This window comes from Zosterops lateralis (genome assembly GCF_965231275.1).
Source record: "Zosterops lateralis genome assembly, chromosome: 18".
Lineage (NCBI taxonomy): Eukaryota > Metazoa > Chordata > Aves > Passeriformes > Zosteropidae > Zosterops > Zosterops lateralis.
The window spans coordinates 12,316,450-12,339,936 of record NC_139778.1 but is presented as its reverse complement, the minus strand read 5'-3'; the positions used below and the strand labels follow the sequence as shown (position 1 = coordinate 12,339,936).

General features: G+C 38.5%; 2 protein-coding genes across 7 annotated transcripts in view; one reads left to right on the top strand and one right to left on the bottom strand.

The window, feature by feature from the left end:
- The window catches only part of SLC16A3 (solute carrier family 16 member 3), a 43,340-nt gene that overhangs the window by 17,052 nt on the left and 2,801 nt on the right, over positions 1-23,487 (bottom strand). For 2 of the 3 annotated variants that reach the window (XM_083874478.1, XM_083874477.1), the window contains exons 2-4: positions 21,828-21,971; positions 5,127-5,264; positions 3,122-3,221 (exon numbers count right to left, since the gene is read on the bottom strand). The gene's annotated coding sequence lies outside the window, so the exon portion shown is untranslated. Of the gene's footprint in view, positions 1-3,121; positions 3,222-5,126; positions 5,265-13,461; positions 13,506-21,827; positions 21,972-23,487 lie in introns of those variants that run through there. The other variant, XM_083874479.1, reaches the window with a different exon arrangement.
- On the top strand, positions 864-22,808 carry CCDC57 (coiled-coil domain containing 57). Of its 4 annotated transcripts, XM_083874473.1 has the most exons (11): positions 864-889; positions 3,487-3,598; positions 4,180-4,342; positions 5,198-5,332; positions 6,586-6,772; positions 7,688-7,788; positions 8,364-8,592; positions 9,248-9,384; positions 14,198-14,317; positions 14,684-14,912; positions 22,136-22,808. In XM_083874473.1, exons 2-11 carry the CDS (start codon positions 3,552-3,554, stop codon positions 22,357-22,359), a joined length of 1,572 nt encoding a protein of 523 aa, XP_083730599.1. In that variant the 5' UTR covers positions 864-889; positions 3,487-3,551; the 3' UTR covers positions 22,360-22,808. The 4 variants fall into 4 exon arrangements, with proteins under 4 accessions (XP_083730599.1, XP_083730600.1, XP_083730601.1 ...); XM_083874474.1 differs by lacking the exon at positions 5,198-5,332; XM_083874475.1 differs by lacking the exon at positions 14,684-14,912 and having other exon boundaries at positions 22,136-22,340.

Sequence of the window (23,487 nt, the reverse complement as noted above, 5' to 3'; positions counted from 1 at the left end):
TTCACCTAGACAGTGCAAGGCAGTTTAGTTGATGGATACATTTTTAATAATTAAGGGCCTTGGCAGCAGAATGGATCTATCTGTTCTGCATGACCTCGTGTTACAGTTGGCCTGAGTTTGTTTTACAAGCTTTTTAAAGTATTTTACACGATGCAGTGGGAGTTAAGAGAGGATGGGAAGTTTGTTCACATCCCTAAGGCCTGTACTTGAAAGGGCCCAAGACCCTTCTTCCTGATCTGTGCTAAGGAGAAATTGTTTAATACTAAACAATTGGATAAACAAAATGTATGGGAAGACAAGTGAACGAAAGAGTGAGATCTGAGAGTATGGGACAAGTACTAGCTGTGTTTTGGGAGAAGATGGTCTTTACTAACCGAGACTGGGACTGCAAAGGGACGTGCCCGTGCTCACACGATGCAGAGAAGAGGCTCCCGCACGCGAGTAGTGACGGTGGAGCGGGGAGAGTGTGAGGAGGGGAGAATGCGCCGCCGTGTTCCTGGAAGTGAATGCAACGCGAGGCACCGAGAAAACCCGGCCAGTTGAGCAGGAGAGGAGCCAGCCGGGGACTGTGGCAGCCGCGGGTGGGCGGAGCGGCAGCGCTGCTGTAACGGCGCTGCTGTAACGGGCTCCGTGGAGACCGACCCGCCTCCTCCCGGCACGGCACGGCCCGGCACGGCACGGCACGGCACGGCACGGCCCGGCCCGGCCCGGCGCGGCACGGCCCGGCACGGCACGGCCCGGCCCGGCACGGCACGGCACGGCCCGCCCGGGAGACGCGGCCTGGGCCGTGAGCACAGCGATGTGCGGGTTCGTGCCGTCCGGAGGCGGGTCGTGACTGGCTCCTCCATCAGAAGGCGGTGCGGCCGCACGGCATCCCCCTGCGCTGCAGGTTGTCCTTGGGAGCTCCCGACGCGTCGCCTGCGCATCTCGCGCTCTTTTTTCTCTCTGGACCCGCTGTCTTTGTGCTCCTTCCTGCTGAGCGCCCTCTCTTGCGCTGCCCCTGAGTCCAGAGCGTTATCTTGTGCTGCTCTCTGTGCCTTCAGCTAACGGGTCTGACCTCGACATCTGCCTGCCATCTTCTCTTCTGCCCCAGAACATCTCACCCCCGGGCTCTCCTTGGGCGGAATCCTTCCTTGTGGGTTCTCTTCCTGCAGTGTTGTCTTTTGCCGACACTCGTTTGTCTTTTCCTCCCTCTGTGCACTTCAAATTTAGTTACACTTTTTAACTGTGGAAGCCACCTGATGCATTTGGAACAACTGTAGCTGGGAGTGTGATACAGAAAACAGATCTTTCAGTGTTGCGTGTTACAGGCAGGGAGGCATGAATATCATGAATATCCACGATATTGTCCTTTAAAAGTCATCTACTTGTCCTTACACAAATGAAGAAGATATTACTTACACTATCTGTGCATGGTACCATGATTTGAACGCTGCCAACAAGAATCCAAATATGACGAGAAAACACTATTTTAATTAATTTAGGGATAAGTGTGAAATTTTGGCCAGCAGAATTAAAAGACCATCAGATCATTGTGTCCTTAAGCACGGTTTGTTCCTCAGTATATCTGTGAAGAGCAAGCTTGAATCTTTTTATATTTCTCACATCTAACAATCAGTGACTCATGTTTTGATCCTAGAGAACTAGAGTTGTCTTGATTGTTTGTCAAGAAAAATGTTGTTTAAATTATGACAACCTTTAGCACAGAGATATTGCATAGCATTTTCTGGTCTGAAAAATATCTCATTTAAAGAGATTAAAGAGCCACTAGTTGAAAGACATGTTTGTCCGATTTGTTCTCTGCATCCCTGTGCTTATTCAGAAGGGATTATCTGCAGCCAGTGACACAGAATAATAATGTACGGTGAGAGAAGCTGTATTGACTCCAGAGATTTTCCCAAATCTCTGGAAAGAGCTGAACATAAATAACAATTTATTTTTTTTAAGCATCCATACCACTTTAAAAACGTGTTGGGTCTTTTTCTTCTACAGAATTTATAATTAGATACGAGGTAAATTTGAAGAATAAACAATAGGAAGAGGTGGATGTGAAGCAAATAAAGGGTTTTGCCTGTAAAAGCACAGGCTCTCTGCTGGTTATTTTCTTTCTAAACTAAAAGCAGGCAAATTTGACACAGCAATTAATATTGTTAGTAAAAGAGAAGGCTGAACAGTGCCTTGACTCATCATTCATATCTTGAAGAAAAGAGAAATATGTATGCAAGCTTGCAGGGTAGAGGGAATGAGCACTTTTTTTTTTACTTCTGTCTGCACATAATTCTTGTTTCATGTAACAACTGTCAGCAGCAATCACAGTCTCTTTGGATTATTCTTGCTTAAATTGTAATTGTTGTAAAGTGCTGCAAACTGTGCTGGATCCAACTACATTTATAATGTAGAGATGGCTGGATAAGTTTAAAATACTTTTTTTTTAGTTATTGTGGGTGATCTGGACAATACTCTTGAATTCATCAAAGGTTATTAAATGTTTGATGTTAATGTGGTATATATGCAAATTCATTTAAAGCCAGTTCAGGAATTTTACATATGCTCTTTGGGAATGGAAGGAGGAGTTTGAGTCTCTTAAACCCAGCAATTGCCTCTTTGCCAGGCTGAGCTGGATACTGATCACAGTACAGCAATCATTCTTCTGATCTGCCTTGCCCTTAGGGTGTGGGGATGAACAAGGGAGGTGTAAAAATGCACGTCTAGACTACACTGAGACAGCACTTCTGGTAGACTTGGTTTCTATGGATAAATGTTGGCTATAGGATTCAGATTACCTCAGGCGAAGTGTAAATTTAAAAGCAAAACCTGTCAGAATGTGAAGATGAATATGCATTTAGCTGTTTCTTACTCTCCAGTTTCAGTTCAATGTTTTGTCTCTGTAGGTATGATATGATCAGTCTTATCTAATCAAATGCAATGGTCATTCAGCTACTCAAAAAACCTGTAATATAGAGTTGGAAGTAAATAGAAAGTTGCAGAACAGCACAATAGCAAATGCACAAATGCACAATCTAGGTTTGTATAGCTGTGTGACAGGCTGCAGCAAACCTGTTAAGTCTTTTGGGGATTAATGCAGAGCTTCAAAGGTTCAGTGTATCGTTAGAGAACTTACTGGTCTTGGTAGCAGTATCAGCTCCTCAGATTTGTTAGAAATCCTGACATTTCTGGTATTCTTCCACCGGATCTCAGGGAAACTTTTTTCTTGACAGCAACTAAAAATATTGGGAGAGAAGGGGAAAAGATACAGAGCTGTGTCTTTCTATTTTTAAATGTATCTAAAAGATTTCTGCTTTTGAAGAATTGTTTTGGGAAATAACATGTACTGTTATAGTGGGTTTCCACTAACTTATGAGAAAAAGATCTTATGGTGCCTGTTTCTTTAGGAAATTACAGCATCCTCTATTAATAGTTACATGTTATTGTTCAAAAATTTTTACATGTGGATCTCTCATGCTTTGTAATGTAAATTTATTTTAGTTTACAGCTCTAGGAATAGTCACACAGATCATCTGCCTTAGGATTATGTGGACCTGGAACTTCACATGGAGCAAAAGATTCAAGAACTGGAAGATGCTGAAGTCAGAAACTGGTATAAGAATGTTGGACAAGCAATGTTATGTTGCTGCAGTGCCATCTAGCAATCTTTTTTTCCAAATTTTTTTTTTAAATTAGTATGTTCCGGTTTAATATTGCTATAGTTATATAAGCTTTTTTTTTTCCTATTGTTTAATTCCTCTAAAAATTGATTACATTTGTAATTACAGTTGAGAAAATTATGCACTGCTTGTGTAGCTGTTGCTTTGCTTGTTTGACAGCTGCCCCTTGTAAGGAATTGCTAAGAATATGTTTAGTTATTAGATTGCATAAGATTATTTTATGTAGTAAACACGCTGCTAAATTCGTTAACCTTGAAACTGCAGGAAAGGTCAGCATCTAGAAAGCAGAGGTAGCCTTAGGCAAGATGGATAAATGTGCACTATTCATCATACTCCTAATTACAAGGCCCTTTTTTCCCCCTTCTGCTTCTTATATTTATATAATTTTACCATAAACTGATTATCTTACTAATGGTGAAATTTGATCTTCAGCTCAAAACAAACAATAAATATCCACAAAACATCCTTAGTATTTATTCTGCTGAAATCAACAGCTTTGCTCTGTGTATCATAGGTCTAACCAACACCTGTCTCTGGCAGCTGAGCGAGAATGGATTCTGAAACAGAGTAAAATGCAAACAGAACTGAACTGGCAGCCGCTCTGTGAGAATGCTGGGTGTAAATGGAATCAGAAATCAGAGGATCTAGCACACAGACTGTCTTCATCAAGACAGGAGGTGAGAAATTCAAATTGACACTGTTTAAGAATCATCTATTGCACAGAGGGCTATGGAATCTCCCCACCATGGTGTTTCTCAGGGAAATATATCTTTAACCTTCTTTCAAAAATCTGTAAAACAGTAATTCTGTATTGTGCACAGCAGTCCATCACATGTATTTTATCTGAGACCAGATTAATTTTCGTGAACAATCTCTAATAGTGGCCTTTTCTCCCTTTCCATGTAATCAAATCGGCTTGAGAGATGTTTTTCCTTTGCCATTGTAGTAAAAGAAGAAAGATGTCTCTTAGAACAGCCCCAGGGAAGAAAGAATTTCAGATCACAGTACTACTTAGATTCTGTCAAGGAAATAATGTTAGTTCTGAAAAGCTCTTGGGTATTTTTGTATGGAAAAAAAACCCCTATTTTGTGTAGTGTACAAATTTTATTAACAACGGTCTAACAATTCTCAATGCCCAGTTGTCCTGAACTCACAGGTACAGAGGAAACACTTGTTTCAGAATGCTGGTATTTACTCTAGTGTTTTATTTTATCACTGTCTTTCCAAAATGATTCATAGGCATCAACAGCTGTAGCATGTGAACACATGAGGGAAACAAATCAGCATTTTCCATTTCACATAAAGAAGATCAGAGAATGATGCTAAATTATTTGTCTGTTAGGGTAGTTTTTGACAGAGAAAAAAGGGATGTGCTTAAGTCCCTGTGCTATGTTTTAAAGTGTCCTTGATTTCCTTATTTTTCTTTATATTTCCCTTTTCCTTTCCCTTTCTCTTCCTTACCTTTTTTTCTTTTATCCCTTTGTTGTTGAGCTGCTGACATCCTCTACCTCCCTCCTTTCTTTCCGTCCCAGATTGAAGCTGATCTATGCAAAACAGACTACAGGTTGTGTGAAGTGAAGACTGTTCTTTCTGCTTTGACTGTTGAGAGAGAACAGACAATACAAGCGTCATTTAATCACAGTATTTCACCTGAAGGGGAGAAACAGGTTAGACAACACTTAATGTAGACATGGATTAATTAATTCTAAGATAACAACATTATGAGCCTTGTTTCCACTGGACATACTGTAAACACTTAATCTGTTTCATATGTTTCGTTCAAAATACAGACATATCTAGCCTGGAACACACATAAATTAGGTGTCACGGGCTTAATTATGGCTCTCATTCATTACTCACTGGCAAAAGAAGCAAGCTGGATATACAGTTGCTCCAAAACGTGACAATGTATTATACCATCATGGCAATCGAATGGGAAGAATTAATTTCTGGAGCTTCATTCCTGAGGTTCTGGGTCAATTGCAGTTCAGGGGAGTTGTAAAAGTTGTAAAGTTAAAATTGTAAGGCAACATTTCAAAATACTAATATGCCAGCTGTTTAAAATATTTTAATGTCCTGTATTTGAGTATCACTAGCTAGTTTTCCTTTCACTGCTACCTCTTAAAATGCATGTATTTTAAAAAGCCATTCAAAATTGCGGGGGAGTCATTGCAGCCCCTCCGCCTCGACACGAGCCTACAGCGCCTCCTGCCGGTTGTCGTCGTAACTACACCAAAGGGGAAATGCTTGATGAGCGGGAAAAGGCTGTTACTGGGTTTTCTTCCTGTAGTTGCTGCTGGTTTTGTTTTGTGTTGTTTTTTTATATACATATATATATATATATGTATGTATGTATGTATAGTCTAGTAAAGAACTGTTATTCCTTTTTCTGTATCTTTTCCTGGAAGCCCTGTAATTTCAAAGTCATAACAATTTGGAGAGAGGGGGTGATCTTTCCATTCCAGGGACATTCTCGTCTTCCTTGGCAAATATCTGTCTTGCAAACCAGGACAATGTTATTGTCAACAGATGATCTCCAGTGACACTTTCAAGAATTTGACAGGTGAGAAAGGGGACCGCTGTTACTGCTGTTGAGCCCATAAGTTCCATGAGGAGAGAGATTACCTGCATATGGAAAAGAGATAAACCACACCTGCAGAACAAGAGTTATAAAACAGAGCCAGCTCTGGAACCATGGTCCTCCCCATGTGCACCTCCTCCTATGATGTTCTCAATACAGCACTTCTTTCTCTGGCAAATCTTCAATAAACAAACACATTTATTCTCCTTCTGTGGTACTTTTCTCCCCCATATTGTTCATGAGTTGAAAGCATTGGGATCTGTGTGTCTGGTGATGTGGAGAGAATATGTGCTGATTATTAATGAAGGGTTCGTTTTGTCTTGTACTTTTATTTTCCAGATATTTCCGTATGATGATAAAAGTTCTCTGTGTAAAGATATCCCTGCTTTGGAAATAAAAAAGCTGCAGGAACAGAATGCCAGCCTTCGGGCTGCTATTGCACAAATGAGGAAGGAAATGGAGAGTCTTGATGAACAGATGTTGTCTTCTCTTCCTCCAACAGAAGACAGACAGCTTGCAGAGCAAGGTGACAACTCTTGACAAAGAACTTTCAATTAAGAAAGTTTAGCAGTCAGGGTCACAACCTATGAGGGCTATATAATCCATGAGTGTGTAAAAATTGTAATTGTGAGTTTCTCAAGATTGCACCATACACAAGCACACAGTAGTTTGAGAGTCTGTATTACAAATTACTACAAAACAATTATGAGTGAAAGCAGATACACACACACGTGCGCTGTAAGTCACTACAAAATTATCAGTCGAAAAGCAATCATGTATGTATTTTGCAGGAGTAAAGCAATTACATGTATATTACAAGTTATGACAGAATTCCTGATAGTGAAGCCAGGATGTAGAATCACAGAATGGTTTGGATTGGAAGGGATCTTTGAAGATCTCCTAGTCCAAACCCCCCTGCCATGGGGGTTTACAGTATATCCATTGACAGTATATCTGTTGAAGTGGTATACAAGAGGAGGTTCAGGGGCAACTTACACTGTCCACAACTACCTGAACGGGAGTTGTTATGAGGTGGGGATCAGTCTCTCTTTCCTAGTAATAAGCAATAGGACAACAGAAATTACCTCAAGTTATGCCAGTGGAGGTTTAGATTGGATATTAGGAAAAATTTCTTTTGAAAAGGCTTATTCAAGCATTGGCACAGGCTGCCCAAGGAAATGGCTGAGTCACCATCCCTGGAGGTGTTTAAAAGGCATGTATGTGTGGGCCTTTGAGGACATGGTTTAGTGGTGGACTCGGCAGTGTTAAGTTCCTGGTTTCGCTTGATGATTTTAAAGGTTTTTTCCAAGCTAAGTCTATGGTTCTATGATTCTGTAACTAGACATATATATGCATGAGACAGTGTTCTGGAGCAGCTCTTGCTATGAAAGCCTAAACTCTCTATAAATACATCGATATTCATATTATACTCCTCTTTTAGGTTCATTGAGCACAAACAAAATTTCAACTGGCACCACAGTAAGCAACATCAAAGTCAGTTCAGCTACATTGGATTGTGTAGTAAACCCAAACACAGAAGAGGTATGGTGAGGTTTAAACTACCTAAAAATATCTATATGTATGTGTGTGTAATTAAATACCTAGTACATTATTTCTGAGTAAATATTATAAATGGAAGTAATATGTGCTTATGTGATTGGTCAGATGAGAGTCAGCAAAGATTTTTCAGCCAAACTTATTCTTTCTAGGCAATAAATTTTGACTAGTCATCCCCTGGCACAAGTCACTTCTGATCTTGCAAGCCAGTCTTAATGGGTTTTTTTCCCTCTTGGAAGTGCTTAAGCCACTGTGTATCACCTCTTCAGGTTTTCCACTTGTTTTAAAATTAAGTGCTCTTTAGTTTACAGTTATACAGTGTTTATCCTATGTATATTATTTTATACTTTCAGTTTACAGTATCTGTGGGAATGTCTCAGGCTGTTACAGTGTTTTGCTCCACAGTTTAATTTGCCCTATACTGCTAACAAAATCTGGAAAATGGCCCTTAAAAATTGACTGTAGCCTTCAATTTTACACTTTTTCTTCAACTGATCCCTCATGAACCTGCAGACCTCACTTTTAAAATATTTATTATAAGCACTATCTGTTTTATCCAGGGGCCAGAACCCAAAGTTCTTGAAGAAAACATGGTAGATTTTGGACAACTGCTACCTGATGTAGGTACTGGTGTTGGTTGTCAGTATAGTGTCAAACACACTCTACGAGGAATGCAAAATAAACTCAAGGAAGCGGCAAGAAAAATCTCAATTCTGAGCCAAGAAAAGCAGCAGCTGATTGAAATGGGAAACAGACTCAGGGCAGAACTTGGAATGGTGTTAAAGGAAGGTAAATTTATTCTAAAGAAAAGTGCTAGCCTATATATTTAGAATAAAATGGGGGAATCAGTTCATCCATTGAGCTGGAGAATGCTCAGCTTTATTATAAAAGAAAAAAAAAATGGTGCTGGACCTGACTGATCCTTGATGTAGCTCATGTGAGACTGGTACTTATCCTTGCAAGTAAGATTATCCTGTGATAGGAAATGCTAAGATAGAACAATGATAGTCTGTATGTAGTGACTTTTGTTGATAAACATCTTAGATGAAGAACTCCCTGGTGCCTACATGTCAGTGTGGGAACTGGAACTTTACTTTAAGACTTTGTTTATGAGCAGAAAAGAGGTATCTCTTGGAATAAAAACTAATGCTTTAGGAAAGTGGAAGAGAAAGCAGAATAAGCTTACCGTAAACTTGAATTAAAAATATATATAATGTAAAAAGATTTCACTGTGGATATTTAAGTTCCATAGTTTCTCTGGCAATGAAGCAAAGGAAAAAAAAAGCACAAGGCCCATTTCTGCACAGCACTGAAACCATCTGCAATGAGAAGGCCTGTGTTCTATGGTTCATTTATATCTGTTGTAAACACTTGCTGGAAATGTAATATTGTTGACAAAATATCAACAAAGAATGCCTTCCTCAGTATATTCTCTCCTTTATAGGACTCTGGCATCCTGTTAGATCTAAACACTGCACAGTTTGTATTGCCTCTGGTAGTCTTCTTCCAAGAGAATTCATCAAAAGAACACAGTGTCAGCTATCGGTTCTAAAGCATCTACAGCACAGACTCTCAACACAGGTATGCTGTTTGAAATTTAGCAATAATAAGCCGTTAAGCCACTTCTAATTCCATGAATATAACTTAAAATTCTGCATTTAAATTACTCTTTCTGAGTTTAGCTCAAATCTATCTTTGGAAAATTCCATAGAATCATTGCATATCTGGAGCTGGAAGGAACCCATGAGGATCTTTGAATCCTGATGTCACACAGGACAACCTAGAAGTTAAGCCATTTAACTTAGGAGCATTGCCCAAATGTTTTTTTGAACACAGAAAGGCTTGGGGTCATGACCATGTCCTGTGGAGATTGTTCCACTGCTCGACCACCTTCTCAAGGAAGAATTGTCTGAGTTTCCCAATGCTGATTTAAGCCATTCCTTCACATCCTATCACTGGACACAAAAAACAAAAATCAGCACCTCCTACTCTTCTTCCCCATCACGGAAGGAAGTTATGGAGAGCAATGAGGTCATCCACCAGCTTCCTCTTTTTTAAGCTGAACAAGCCAAGTATCCTCAGCCATTCCTCAAAAATCTAGCCATCTAGTCTTTTCACCATCTTTGTTGCCCTCCTTTGGACATATTCTAATATTTCTATATTCTTCTCATATTGTGGAGCCCAAAAATGCACACAGTACTTGAGGTAAGTCCATACCAATGCTGAGCATAGCGAGACATTCACTTCTTTTGGCTGATTAGCTGTGCTGTGCTTAACACACTGAGGACACAGATGGCACTCCTGGCCACCAGGATACGCTGTTGACTCACGCTAAGCTTGCCAACAATCAAAACCCCCAGATCCCTTTCTTCAGGGCTGCACTTCAGCCTCTTGTCCCTCAAGTGTATACAGACATTCATGACTATAATCCCTCAGTACAGAATCCAGTTTTTTTGCTCTCATTAAATTTCATGCAGTTGGCCATTGCCAAGCATTCCAATCTATCAAGGTCTCTTTGTAAGGTCTTCTCTCTACCCACAAGGGAATCAGTGAGTCCTCATTTAGTATCATCAACCAATGTAGTGTACACTCAATTCATGTGTCCAGGTCATTGATCAAAGACTGGAGAGAACCCACCCTAAAACTGAGCCCTGGGAAACTCCAATAGTGCCCGGCCACAAGCCAGACGGTTTCCCATAAGTTTAAAGGGTTTGGGACTCAAAAGTAGTATTTTTAAACATGATCTTCAACCAAGGTATTTCAGAAACATGTGTTTATGCAGTGTAAATGCAATCCTAAATTACAAATTTCATAAGGCTTAGTTTTAACCAAGCAAAAAGGCCTTCTGAAGGATTTGCACTATGTTCTAATATAAACTTTAAAAGGATTAATCAGTGAGGGTATTTCCAAATACTCACAGTGGTGGGATTTTAAAGCACCCATGTCCAAATGACTGTAATAGCACCTTTTCCATATATGAAAGCAGGATATATAGTTAACTTGTCTCATATATTTTGTAATTAAAATACGACCTTTAATAGTTAAATTGCAGCTTTTATCAGAGAGACTAATGAATAAATCCTGGCTTCCCTAGAAGTTAATGGCAGACCTCCCAGTAAATTCGATAGTCAGGATTTCACTATGTACTTTACTTAATTGATCAGCAGATTTGTTCCTGTGAGGATTGAGGTCAGAGCAGTTGATTGTCGTTGTAGTTTTGAAGGCAGTAAACAGTGTTGTTTAGAAAGGGTGAGGTATAAAACTCCAGTAGAATTATTAACCAAGTTTAGTTGGGGAAACACTTCCTCTGGGAACCACTCTGGGCAAGTTGTTCCGGTGTTTGGTCACACTGCAATAAAGAAGGCTGTCATTTGGTTGGGGTTTTCTTTCCCCTTATACTTAAGCAAGGTGTCCTGTACTTACCTTTTTGCCATTGTCACTTGGTCTTGCACTGTATACCATTGAGAAGACTCCAACTCAGTCATCTTTATTTCCTTCTAACATCCTCATGAGATGCTTTTACATGTTGAAAAGATCACTCTTAATCTATCTCTTCTGGAGGCCAGCAAGGCCAGCTGCCCTAACCTCTCCTTCTATGTCAGATGTTCCAGTTCACTGGCCATCTTTGTGGCTATTTGCTATTTTGCTGTTTGGGGCTGCTGCATTACGTTCATGTCTTTCTCATGCTGGGGACTCCAAAAGTGGACAAAATACTCTGAATGTGGTTGCACCAGTGCTTGGCAGAGGAAACAATTACCTCCCTTGACCTGCTGGGAGTACTTTTTTTGGTGCAGTTGAGTATGCTGTTAGCTGAAGGCTTGATGAATGCATTGCTGCCTCATCAACTTGTAGTCCACCAGGTTTCTTGTTTCTTTTCTGCTGAGCTGCTTTCCAAACAATCAGCCTCCAGCATATTAGTTTGAAACTACAATCTCCTCTGCCTCTGGGGGGAAAAAAATCAGCTTAATTTAAGATAATGTCCTCTGTTTATTTTTAATTCTCCCTTTATGTATTCCTAGCTGTCTTAATTGTAACAAACAAATATTAGAGAGCCTAGACTAGAGTGGATTTTGTGGATTATTAAAATTCATTTGGGAATATGTAAGAGATTAAAAGTTAAAGGTTTCTCTTTTCATTTACTAAGATCTGTAGAATTATCTTTGGATAATATGAAACCACACAGGAAATAATCCCACTATGTGGTCAGTTTGCACTCAGAAATCACAACTTTCAGCCACCTACTTGAAAATTTTATCATCTGAATACATTCAAAAATTTTCTTAAACATTTTCATACCTAAATACATTCTAAAAAGATGAAATAACCATGCATTTATGTTGAGCATGCCATCCTGCACGGTTTTTATCTTGTAATTATCACTAATTCCTCAGATGTTATCTGGTTAGCCTAGATATATTAAGTATATGAACTATCTGGCCAGACAGTTTGAATGACAAAAGTGAGTTTCTTTAAAAACAGCCAATGTAAGTACTTTCTAAATAATATTTTATTTTTCTTACAGTTAAGAGTAATGCTAAAGAAAAAAAAAAAAAAAAGAAAAAGCATATTAACCTCTGTTGCTTAGAGTAAGGGCTACAAATTAGGTAAAGGAAGGCTAAGTGACTCAGCTGGCCCAACTAAATTTTTGGCAATTTAGTTATGCCAAAAGCAGATATATTTATTTTCCTGTGAAGTAAAACAGCACTACAGATTAGCCACGTGATTGTACCCATCAGGGCTGTTAGCTGGAATAATTACAAAAACTTCCGGATTAACAGATCTAAGAAAATAGTGTAAAAGTTTGAAGGGCAAAGATCATCCAATTAAATATGAGAACAAGTACTGACAGGGTCAAGTTCCATGGTGTTTAGGCAATCAGGTTTTTAGGCAAACAGCTATGCAGCTTCTGCACAGGATTGGTCTTCTCTTGGATAAAGGGCAGTAGTAAAAACAGGTAGTATTTTTTTGGAGGGCTCACACATTTGAGTCTGAAAGGAAAAAGCTCCCCAAGCATCCAAAATATGCAGGAGTATTTCACTCACAAGAGGCATATTATTTGGAGAAGAAAATGAATACATGTATTTCTTGGCTAAGGTGAATCTGTCAGATTCAATCTATGGCAACATTTTCAAATATGTTATAAGGGAACCTGGCAGGGACAAACACTGCATTTGGACATCCCATCACAGGTACTTGAATTTCTCTTAGCTTCTTCGTAGCAGAAGGTATCCAACAGGAGGGGCACTCCTGTCTGGTAGAGAAAGGTTGCCTGAAATCCAAAAGACTGTGCTGTTAGAGTCAATTATAACCAAATTTGAATTGATTGTTTGAGTGAAAATAAGTCCCTGTTCTTCTTTACTACCCATTAGTCAATGAAGAGGCTTTAAAGGTTGCAGTGTGAGCAAACATTGTAAACCATCTGACAGTGATAAACTGAGAATGCCATCCTCCTGTAGCTTTCCAGAGCTACTGGAGGCTTAGTCTTCCTCAGATATTGCAGATAATCTAAGGCAACAGAAATTGAGGACTGTAACAGGTCAGTCCGATAAGTGCAATGTGAGTTGGAGATTATGGTATATTTTATCAAATTTATCTAATCAAGTTCTTTTGATGTCAAAAGTATTAGTGAGTACATCAAAAATATAAGTGAAGACATACCATTGTGAAAACCATCTGGGCTGTGAGACTGGGGAAGATCCAAATTATTTGAGTTCTGTGACAAAACAGGGATTTCAGCTCTTCATTGACAGTCTGAGGACTTGATCAAGAGATGTCACAACAGCACTGCCACAAGAAGTATTAGCATCTTGCTGCAGCATGAGGGTTCTCAGAGAAAAGAATTAGGGAGCATCAAATATATAGCCTCACTGGCATATCAACGCTACATCTTAGGGCACAGTGACATGGGCTACTTCTGGAGCAAGAAATCTTTAACTTGTTGTGAAGTCAAACTCCAAGGTGAAAAGTTCACCCCTGTCCTAGGTGACGGTCCTGAGCATATTAGAGGTAAATTAGTTTATTTTAGCTGCTGACAATTTACCCTTCCATAGCTGCTTTATTTTTGTTGGGGTTTTAGGTATTGTTTTGGAGTTTCTCTTCTGTAATTTAATCATGGGAAAATACAAAAGTGAAGAAGCACCCTGACAATATAAGCTTGAGCAACAAGCAAGGTGATAGTAACAGGACCAGGAAATGTAGATTTTGAACAGATTTGATACTAGGTTTATTAGAAAGGTAGTTTGGCCCTGTTAACCTGAAAATAACATAGTTTTGTTTAATATTATTTTTAACTGATTATTTTAAAATCTACCAGTGTAACAGCAAACTGAGCTATAAGGGTGTTAGTTTTAGGGACCGTGACTTACTCGTGTTAATGTAATGTTAATCACACTAGGAGCTGCAGTGTGCAAGGCAACAGCATCTTTCAAGGTTCTCTTCTCTTACTGCCTGCCCTAGCTCAAAGGAAGAAGCTCCAAGCAGCTGTGGGGAAGAAACAGAATTACCATCTGCTGAGGTACAGTGCAGTTTTGTGATAAATGTAATTGACTTTCATTGGGATTTTTCAATTTGAATTTCTCAACAGTCATCTCCTAGAAGGCCTAAAAACCCATGTCTTTTTAAAATTATGCACTGTTCCTGTATAAAATAGTATTTGTTAACACTAAATAAACTAGGGTTTCTCAATCACTGCCATGATGTTGTAATTAATCTTTTTTACAACCTTTCAAAATTAAAAATAATAATTTTCTTTTATCTTGCCTCGTACTGAAACCCTCTATCTTTCCAAGTCCAAGATGCCACTATGAAATGTAACCAATTTTCTGATGTCTTTGATGTGCAAAGTATGTATGTCATTAAGATTGTGTTTGAATTTGAACAGGTTCACCTAAGGTCCAGCAATTTCCTTATTGAAAATGATGAGCCAGATACATTCTCAGCAACAAAGGCAGATACATCCACAAAGATTGTTCAAACTCAGCTGCTCAGTCAGAGTCCTAGTCAAGGTCCGCAGGTCCAGCTTTCTTCGTCTAGGGCACAGAATTTCTGTCAAATTTTAGACACGGGATCAAGCCTTTCTCTACTCAGTCCTCGAAAGAACAGCAGCCAGGGTAAGCCTGCTTTGTAAAGCAGTCACAATATTTGACTCTTCTGGAAGTGTGGAAATACAGTGGATTCTGTCGCTGTTCACCAATTCCTTTACGTACTGCTCCTGTTGTTACAGTCCCATGATCAGAATCTGAATGAGTTACTTGAAGGGAATTTCACAGATGCCAGCAGAAGTAAGAATTAAGAGGAATGTCTGTATAGCTGTCTGGTTTAAATGCCATCATGGCAAATAGTTCTTCATTTTTATTAAATACTCCTGTAAAGTGCAAATTCTGTTTTGACATAGTCTAAAACTTAGCTGGGGCAGATATAAAACTCTTTGAGAACTGCACACTTCATGTGTTGACAAGTAACTGTTAGATCAAATGGTAATTTGCAAGTCCTTACTTAATTGTGGGGTTTTTTGGCTGGTTTATAGCTACAACACTGCTTAGAGTGCTAGGACCTAAAAGCCAAAGATGACATCACAGGCACAATGCTGGTATATGCTGTGGGGATTCCCTAGAATTTTGTCAATGTCCAGTCATTCTGTTTTTACTTTTATTTACTGAATTGAAAGTCCCATTATCAAAGTTTTGTTTCCTAATATTTTACTCATTTTTGTGGCTCTTCTCTACAGCATTTCTAATTTAGCCAGACCTTATATTTTCTTGACCTTATACATTCAATTCATAAAGCAACTTGATTCAGCCTCTGGTTTTTTCAAGGTCCTTTTTCCTATGCCAAAGTTCTTTCATTTAGATGGACATGAACACCCATCCCTTCCATTATTTATTACTTGCTCAGTTCTTTGTCACTGTGATCTTCCAATGTTTTATGTTTTCATTCAAATCATGGTAATGATGTCAAACACTGTAGATCTAAAAGCTGAAAAACTACCTGCCACTCAAGAAAGCTGTTCTTTGCTGAAGTCATGCAGACATACAGAAATAATATCATACAAGACAATAACATACAATAACATACAGAAATAATATTTATAGTCCACTGCAACAAGTTGGAATGGGAAAAAGTAGAAGCAGTAGAACAGCTTTTTATATGTGAGACAGTGTCCAGTCTTTACATATGAGACTGTGTCAGGGTTAGGATGACTGGAGAAGGTAAAACCTAAGTCATAAACTGAACATTAGTGTTACACTCCTACAAAAATCACCACATGTTCTTGGAAATTTTAGCAAGAACACCATTTGTAAGATACGTGCAGTAAAGCATAGCCTCTTTACAGGGCAAATTGTTAAGGAACTTTTTAATGGCAGCTATTATCTATTCAAGCTTAATGTGACATATTTCACACTACTGGTCTGTTCATGAAATAATCCTTCATTGGCTAAACTTTGGGAAGCTAACACCTGCTGTAGATAGGACAAAAATTAATGGACTTACATTGTAATATTGGAAAAATTTAGGGATGGATAATAGTGGAGTATGTTCCCTAGAGGGATTGTAGACCTTTCTTTAATCTTTATAAATGGACAAGCAGTTCTCCAGAATATTCCTGTAAAAGTGGTTTTTGGTTGTTTTTTTTTAATAAGAGGTGTAGCTTTCAGTAAGTTATTTCTCAAAATGCTGTAGGGTTTATGTGAAGTGCTTGGGCTTTTTGCCTTGATATTATTATTTTTATCATCATCATTACTCCTGAGATCTGACAGTATCTGTACAGTAATATGACAGCCATTTAGACTTTTCAAATGAGCTGTATTACCATTACATAGATATTATATGCTATTAATCACACAGAAACTTCAGGAACAAGAAAGAAATCACTGGATTAAGGAAAGTGATTTGTTCCCCTCAGTTTGGTACTTGTGAGGCCACAGTGTCCACCTTTGGACCCTCTTGTACACAAGATTGACAAACTGGAGTCCAGTGGAGAGCCACTGGGGCACGGGAACACAATACACGAGAAGTTTACAGAACTGGGTTGTTCAGTGTGGTAAGAGTCAGTGAGTGGTCTGACTGCTGCTTTTTAACTACCCAGCGAGTGATTTTGGAGAAGACAGAACCAGACTCATAGTGGTGCACCATGAAAAGCAGCAGTGAACACAAGTTGTGTCAAGGTACATTCTGAGCAGGGAGTGATAAGCACTGTGACATTTCACCCACAGGTCCTATCCAGCCTATGTTACATCTATTTTTAAACCAGTGTATGGAGGCAATGAACCATCTTTAGTAGCTCACAAGAAAAAATAATACTTGAAAGGGCTTTCCAAATGAAGAGTGGATTACAAGTGTATTTATTCACAACAGCAGTGCATTGCAGGGACAAAGTAATGTGCACTGACAGACCTGCAGGACTGGAATGGACATAGTGCTGACACTCTTGATTCATGTGCTTCTTTTGTGAGGTTAGGACTGAAATAGGAAGAGTATTTCACGTCAGGCCTATATTGACAGGATAAGCAAAAGGATGTATTTGAAACATTACTGATAGTGCCATGCAGTTTCATGCTGTTGTATGTGTGGTGCAACAGCTCTGGCAGCCTTACAAGGACATCAGTTTCTTAATGTCTAGAAATTTCCAGCCACTGTTGCAAAATTTAATGTAGATTTTTGGGGATCTAGAAATAGCAAAAGGGACAGAGGATACTGCCAACGTGGAACAAGTGAAATGTGAATCAATATGGGGTAATATTTTCCTGAGACCAAGTTTAATTTGATCTCTGCGTGCAGATTTATATGAGGCACAGCAGAGTGGAACTTTTTACTCAAACATGCAGGCCCTGAAATACTGCATTGCAAGAATATGAATTTTTGCTGCTTAGCTTTCTTCTCCAGGAAAAGGTGTCCTTAATTCCACTGGACTGAATTCTGTATTTCAGAAAAAAAAATTATGAAAGCAAAATCTTTCCTTTTTTGGAACAACATCACCTTAGAAGCATTATATACAAAATTTTCAAATTCTGCTTCTGATTTTTAGCAGAGGTTTGTATTATTTTTCAGGCTTGAGCTATGGAAATTAATTCAATCTTTCCTGTTTAAAACCATTCACTTGAATTTAATACATTCATCAAAGACATTGTTACAATGGATAGAATTGTCACTGAGACAGAGTGACTTGGACCAGAGCTTTCAGGTACAAATGATGCACACTGACACTTGCAAGCTAATGACAAAAAATTATTTGCAACAAAGCATGCAAGTTAGTTTGCTAATTCAGACATTTTTTTTATTCCCAAGTTCTACTCTGTCCAAATTGATAACACCAACAGATGTGTTTTGTGGGAATTTCTGGTTAAACAGAGAACTATAGCTTGAAAATTATTTTTCTGAACCGGATGAACAGTTTCATTTTTTTCATGTTATATGTACAAAACAGCCTACTGGCACTCAATGTGGTTTGCTTGTCAAGTAAGCCCTGCAGTTTTTCCAACATATTACACAATGCAATGACTAAATGTGTTTTGAAGAGTTAATGACTACATCTAAAGTGGACTGTTATATACTTTATTCATTTCACCATCAAATTCAGACCTTGTGTAAGCTTCCAAGCAAGTCAAAAGGCTATGAGATATTTTCTCTCTCCTTACTCTATGTGCTAATTTTCAGTTTACTGTAGAAATTAGATGGATTTCATAGCTTGCATGTTAATTCTGCAAATAAGTAGAAGGAAAGTGTTTAGAAGGATCATAGGTCCCTTCTTCAGGTATTTTTATTGTTCTGTATTATTGAAAGAAAAAGAACCTCCTAGGGATAGATAGGTACAAGCCACAATGATATTAAAAGGCTACATAGGATGCATAGGCTGTGCAAGTGAGAAATACAACTCTGTATTTCTTTACTTTTTAAATGTTCTGTCCCAGAGGTTGAGAGCAGGTGGAGATTTTAGTTGGTGATCCACATCATATGAACCTTGAATGCTGATGACAAGCCACCCTCAAAGGAAAGTAGAGCCTTTTTTTGATTTTAGATAGATGTTAGGCAGGAGGAGGGGGAAAACCTTTATAAAATGGAAATTTATTTTCTTCTATTTATCTTGATAAACTTAACTATTTGCTATTGAAGATACTGACTAGTTTTTCAGAGGGGGGAAAAGTAAACATCACCTATTGAAGTTCAGCTGTAATACTGCATTTAGCATGAAGCCAGTACTGTGAAGGGTGCTGTGTGGTACTGTGTGAAAAGCTCTTTATCAGCTCCAATCAGCTATCCTTGGGTCAGCAGAGGCTGGGGTCATTACAGGAAGAATAAGAGCGTAAGGCAAGCTGTGTCCCCACTAGTCATTTGACTTATACATATTTAGCGTAGATGAAACTTTGTATTTTCACATCCCACTATCCATTTTTGAGAAATCCCACTGCCACAAGTACTCAGACCGGTGTCCTGGGTTTAATAATTTGGGTTTACATTGTAGCCTTACAAAGAACAGGAGTGAGCTGCTCTGAGGTAAAGTAACTTTTTTAATTTACTACTTGAGCTTAGATAGGGGAGTTTCTTGTACTGTAATTCTCACTGTAACTTGCAAAGCTCTGTCGTCTGAAATTCTACACTTCATGGATCAAAAGTTACCTTAAGTGTTTCCACACTAGACAGAATTTCAACAGATTTGACATCACGGACAGTTCTAAGAGCCAATCCATGTGGGTAAAAAGCTGGCCTGAGAAAGAATCTGGTAAAATATTAACAAACAGAAACAGTGGTCTGGCTCTGGCTTCATTGCAGCTCCAATCAGAGAGAGACTCCTGGATCTCTCTTCTGTGTTACATAAAACTTCATCTCTGAAGTGTTTCACAAATATTAACTAATGCCCTAGCTACATTTTCTTCATTTCTGTGTTCTTCTCCTGAATAGGAACTTGTTTGAATTGGTGTTCTTTCAGAAGCACTTTTAGCCATAAGCAAACATCTAGTGACAAATTTCTTAAATGAAACTTCCATCTGAGAAAATTTCAGTTTGCCTATACAACAGGTCTACATGTATATCTTTCATACTGGAAAAAAAATCTCAGAATGTTAATTTCTGACTGAAGTTAACACACACCAAATAGAAGATATGTTAAGCATTTCAGTACAATAAACATTTAGTTCCATTTTCAAAAGCAGTTTACATGCTTAGTTATGATCTTGCTAGCTCTGGTTGCCACAGTCACTTGTGAAAGAAAGTTGCAGGCTTGTGAATTTAGCATGTTTTTTCATTGGTGTGCAAACCAAGCTACTGCATTTAAATAGCATTTCTAATTTGGGGGTATTGATTCTTTATCTTTTCCTAATTTTTGGAACTGACCTTACAAGTTTGCAGTGGTTGGTTTTAAATTTCTTGTTAGTATACATTTTTGATGGTCCAGAACTTAAAAATAGCCATGCAGAATGCTTGTGTTCTGTGGTGTTGTTCCAAATACCTAACTAAGTAGCCTGTACTAGTTAAAACTATAGTTTCTCTACTAATGACAGGAGACAAAGATACAGAAGTCTTCACAGGAAGGGATGCATATGACACATTGGTGCTTGGTTACTTTCCCTTTGGAATGACATGATTAGGGCCTCCCACATTAATTTCTGAAAGTCATCCCCTTGCGTGAATACAAAAGGGCCCTTGAAAACTGAGTGAATATTTAAAAAAACAGACTGTCTGCAAGCAGTGTTAACTGTGTGCTCTCTGTGGTTCTGCTCATTCCTGTTATTTAGACCAGAAACAAGAAGTAGTAGTATTCTGCTGCTGTTCCTGTTCAAGAGAGTAATCTTTGAAACAATACCTTTCAGACACTGCTGCCTGCACTTTTCTAAATGGTCGATGTTGTGAAATTCTGCTTTCTCATATGCCAGACGTGGTAGAGGTATTCTAATGATTAAAGTCCAGTTCCCACCCAGGAAAATACACCCAAACAATCTTCATGGGCTCAAGCATGCTCTTCCATACCTTCTACATCTGTAGGAAGCCACTAGGTGGCAAGCTGGACAACAGGATTTTGCATCCACAGCTCGAGTCTACTGAGCTTTTGTCGCCTGTGATTCTCTGCACTGAATCAACCAGCAAGCTGATTCAGTGCAGAGATCACACACACAAACGAACAGCTGGTTCAATCTAAGCCTGTGCATAAAACTTATTTTGAAAAGTGTCATGTTTTGACACTAGCCACAATGTCATGCTTTGCATAGAGCTATAAACTTTAAATCAATCAATTCACTCTGTAATTCAGGAACATGTTGTATTTCCTTGGATGTAGAATTTTGTGTAGACTTCCTACCATGTTCAGTTGACTTTGAAAATTTACCTTCTCCTACTAGTAACTGAACTTTGTCAATTTGTGCACTTTTTATTCTTGCTGTGATTAAGTAGTATCTGGGACTGCAGCCTATGATGCTTATAAAATTAAGCTAATACAGAATACTGTAGTGTGTGTTATCACAAGTTTATTGGCACCACTTCTGCTGTCTGCTTTGGATCTCCATAGAAAATCTGAAGTTAAAGTCTCAATGTCTTGAAAAATAATGGTTGAGTGGCTGGAGCCAAACATCTGTAAATATTACCTATAGTTTACAGTGAATAATGCGATTGAACAGTTCCTCTTATCTCGCGTAAAGAAACCTGTGATAAGACTGAAGTTCAGTTAGTTGGAGATAATAGTTTTTGGAGAATTATGTGAGAACTGCAAGATGGACTCTGACTGGTATTAGGACCAGTCCCACTGCTTCCCAAACAAAGATCTTTCTTTTTGAGTAAGTCCTTTCTGGAAAAACAGATATTTTAGACAACAAAACCAAAGATTTACATACTAAATGCTTTCCTAAGTGAGAGAAGATTGAAAAAAGACCCAAAAGATAATGGTAGTAATGCAGCTTTGTCAAGCCAACAGAGTTACCTCTGAGCTTTTTATATCATGCATATCCAAATACTTTTTCACACAATGGAGAGAAGGGTAAACTTGTAAAATATGATGTTTTAAAACAGCTGAACAGATACAGATGAACTGTTACACTGACCTTCCAGTTGTCTTCTTCTCTTAAGCAGTCTGATGCTAATGGAGAATGAACAGGTACAGATGAAGTGAGGATTGAGCAGAAGATGCTCAATCTGCTGTGTTATACCATCAGTATGGCAAGCCTTAATGGACTCTTCTGGAGCTCCTGTGTACAGAAATGGTCCTGGTAATATGAGATTTTGACAATGTGGCACTGTGGCAGCAGTATATTTAGAGGAAAAGAGTAAACCAGCTCTCTTCAATTATCCAATCTCATAATTGAATACAAACATAATTACAAAGTATTTTTCTGTCTGTTTTTTTGAGCAGTGGAGTTTGAAGTTGTACATTCAATCGAGCAATCTGAAGAATCTCAGCAAAATGTCAAAGCCAAGGACAAACTTCAAACATCAGCTGAAGATTTGACAGTCAGAGGAACAAGGCTGGAAGTTCAGCAGAAGTTAAAATCTAGGAATTTATCTTGTGCTCATCTATTAAAACCAAAAATCTCTTCTAGCATGGCAAAAATTCGCAATTATAATATTAAAGACTGATTTCTATGTTGACAGCATGATGTAGTTTTGCACTTGCTATTAACTTACTTTGAGATCTCTATATCAGGTCTAATTACCAGCCTCAGTTTTGTATGTTAGGTTGAGATATTTGCAGCCAGAAGAGAGAACAAATACCCTGCTTCATATACTGAAGCCTAAAATAAAGGGTTAATTTGTGTACATTATGAGATTACAGTCTTCACTGTTAATACTGATTTATTTTAATTATATATGTTAAGATTTTCTTGCATCATGGATTTAGAAATGCCCAGTTAACACACAGATAAAGCCTTGTGCCTTCAGGCAGGGCTTGCAGCACTTTAGCAGATATTTTGTTGAGAAACTGTAGATGTGATTTAAGCTTAGAAGTGGGATGCCTCAACCTACTTGTCTTCTTCTAATTAACAATGCAACCGTTAATCCTGTGCAGCTATCTTTCTACTTAAGAAAGAAAGGGGTACGAAAACATTACATCTGAGTCTGTGTTATTTCTCATCTTCTGTAGCTCTTTCCACTTGTTCAGAGAACATAAAAGAGTAAAAAATTAAATTTCTACTGTCACACTAGATTGTATTTTCCCTTGACAACAGATTGTACGGAGTCTAAAGCACTGAGAAACACTGCTACCGTGTTAGAATCCTATATTCAGAATAATACAGACATGTCATAAAAAGTAAATCTTAAAACAGATGAAACTAAAAGAAAATTTGAATGAGCTGTGATGTAACAAGGTAGTAATGAACATTACGTAGTAATGAACATGCCAAGACACTAATACAAGTACTCAGTGTATTTTTGTAGCATTTCCAGTAATGCTGAGCTGTCCTGGGATATTACAGAGATTAACTTTCCTATAAGTAAAGGAAAAGCAAATGAAAAATTCAAGAAAAAACTTTTAATTGTAGGAATGGTCAAGCACTGGAACAAATTGCCCAGATGGGTTATATGGAGTCTGTCTGTGGAGATACTCAAAACCCAACTGGACATGGGCCTGGCCAGACTGCTCCAGCTGACCCTGGACTAGGCAATGTCAAGAGGCACCTTCCAATCTAAGAGGTTCTGTGACTCTGCAGGTGGTATCACTGAAGTGAATAATATTTCTCGGTTGCTGCTAAACATATAAAATCT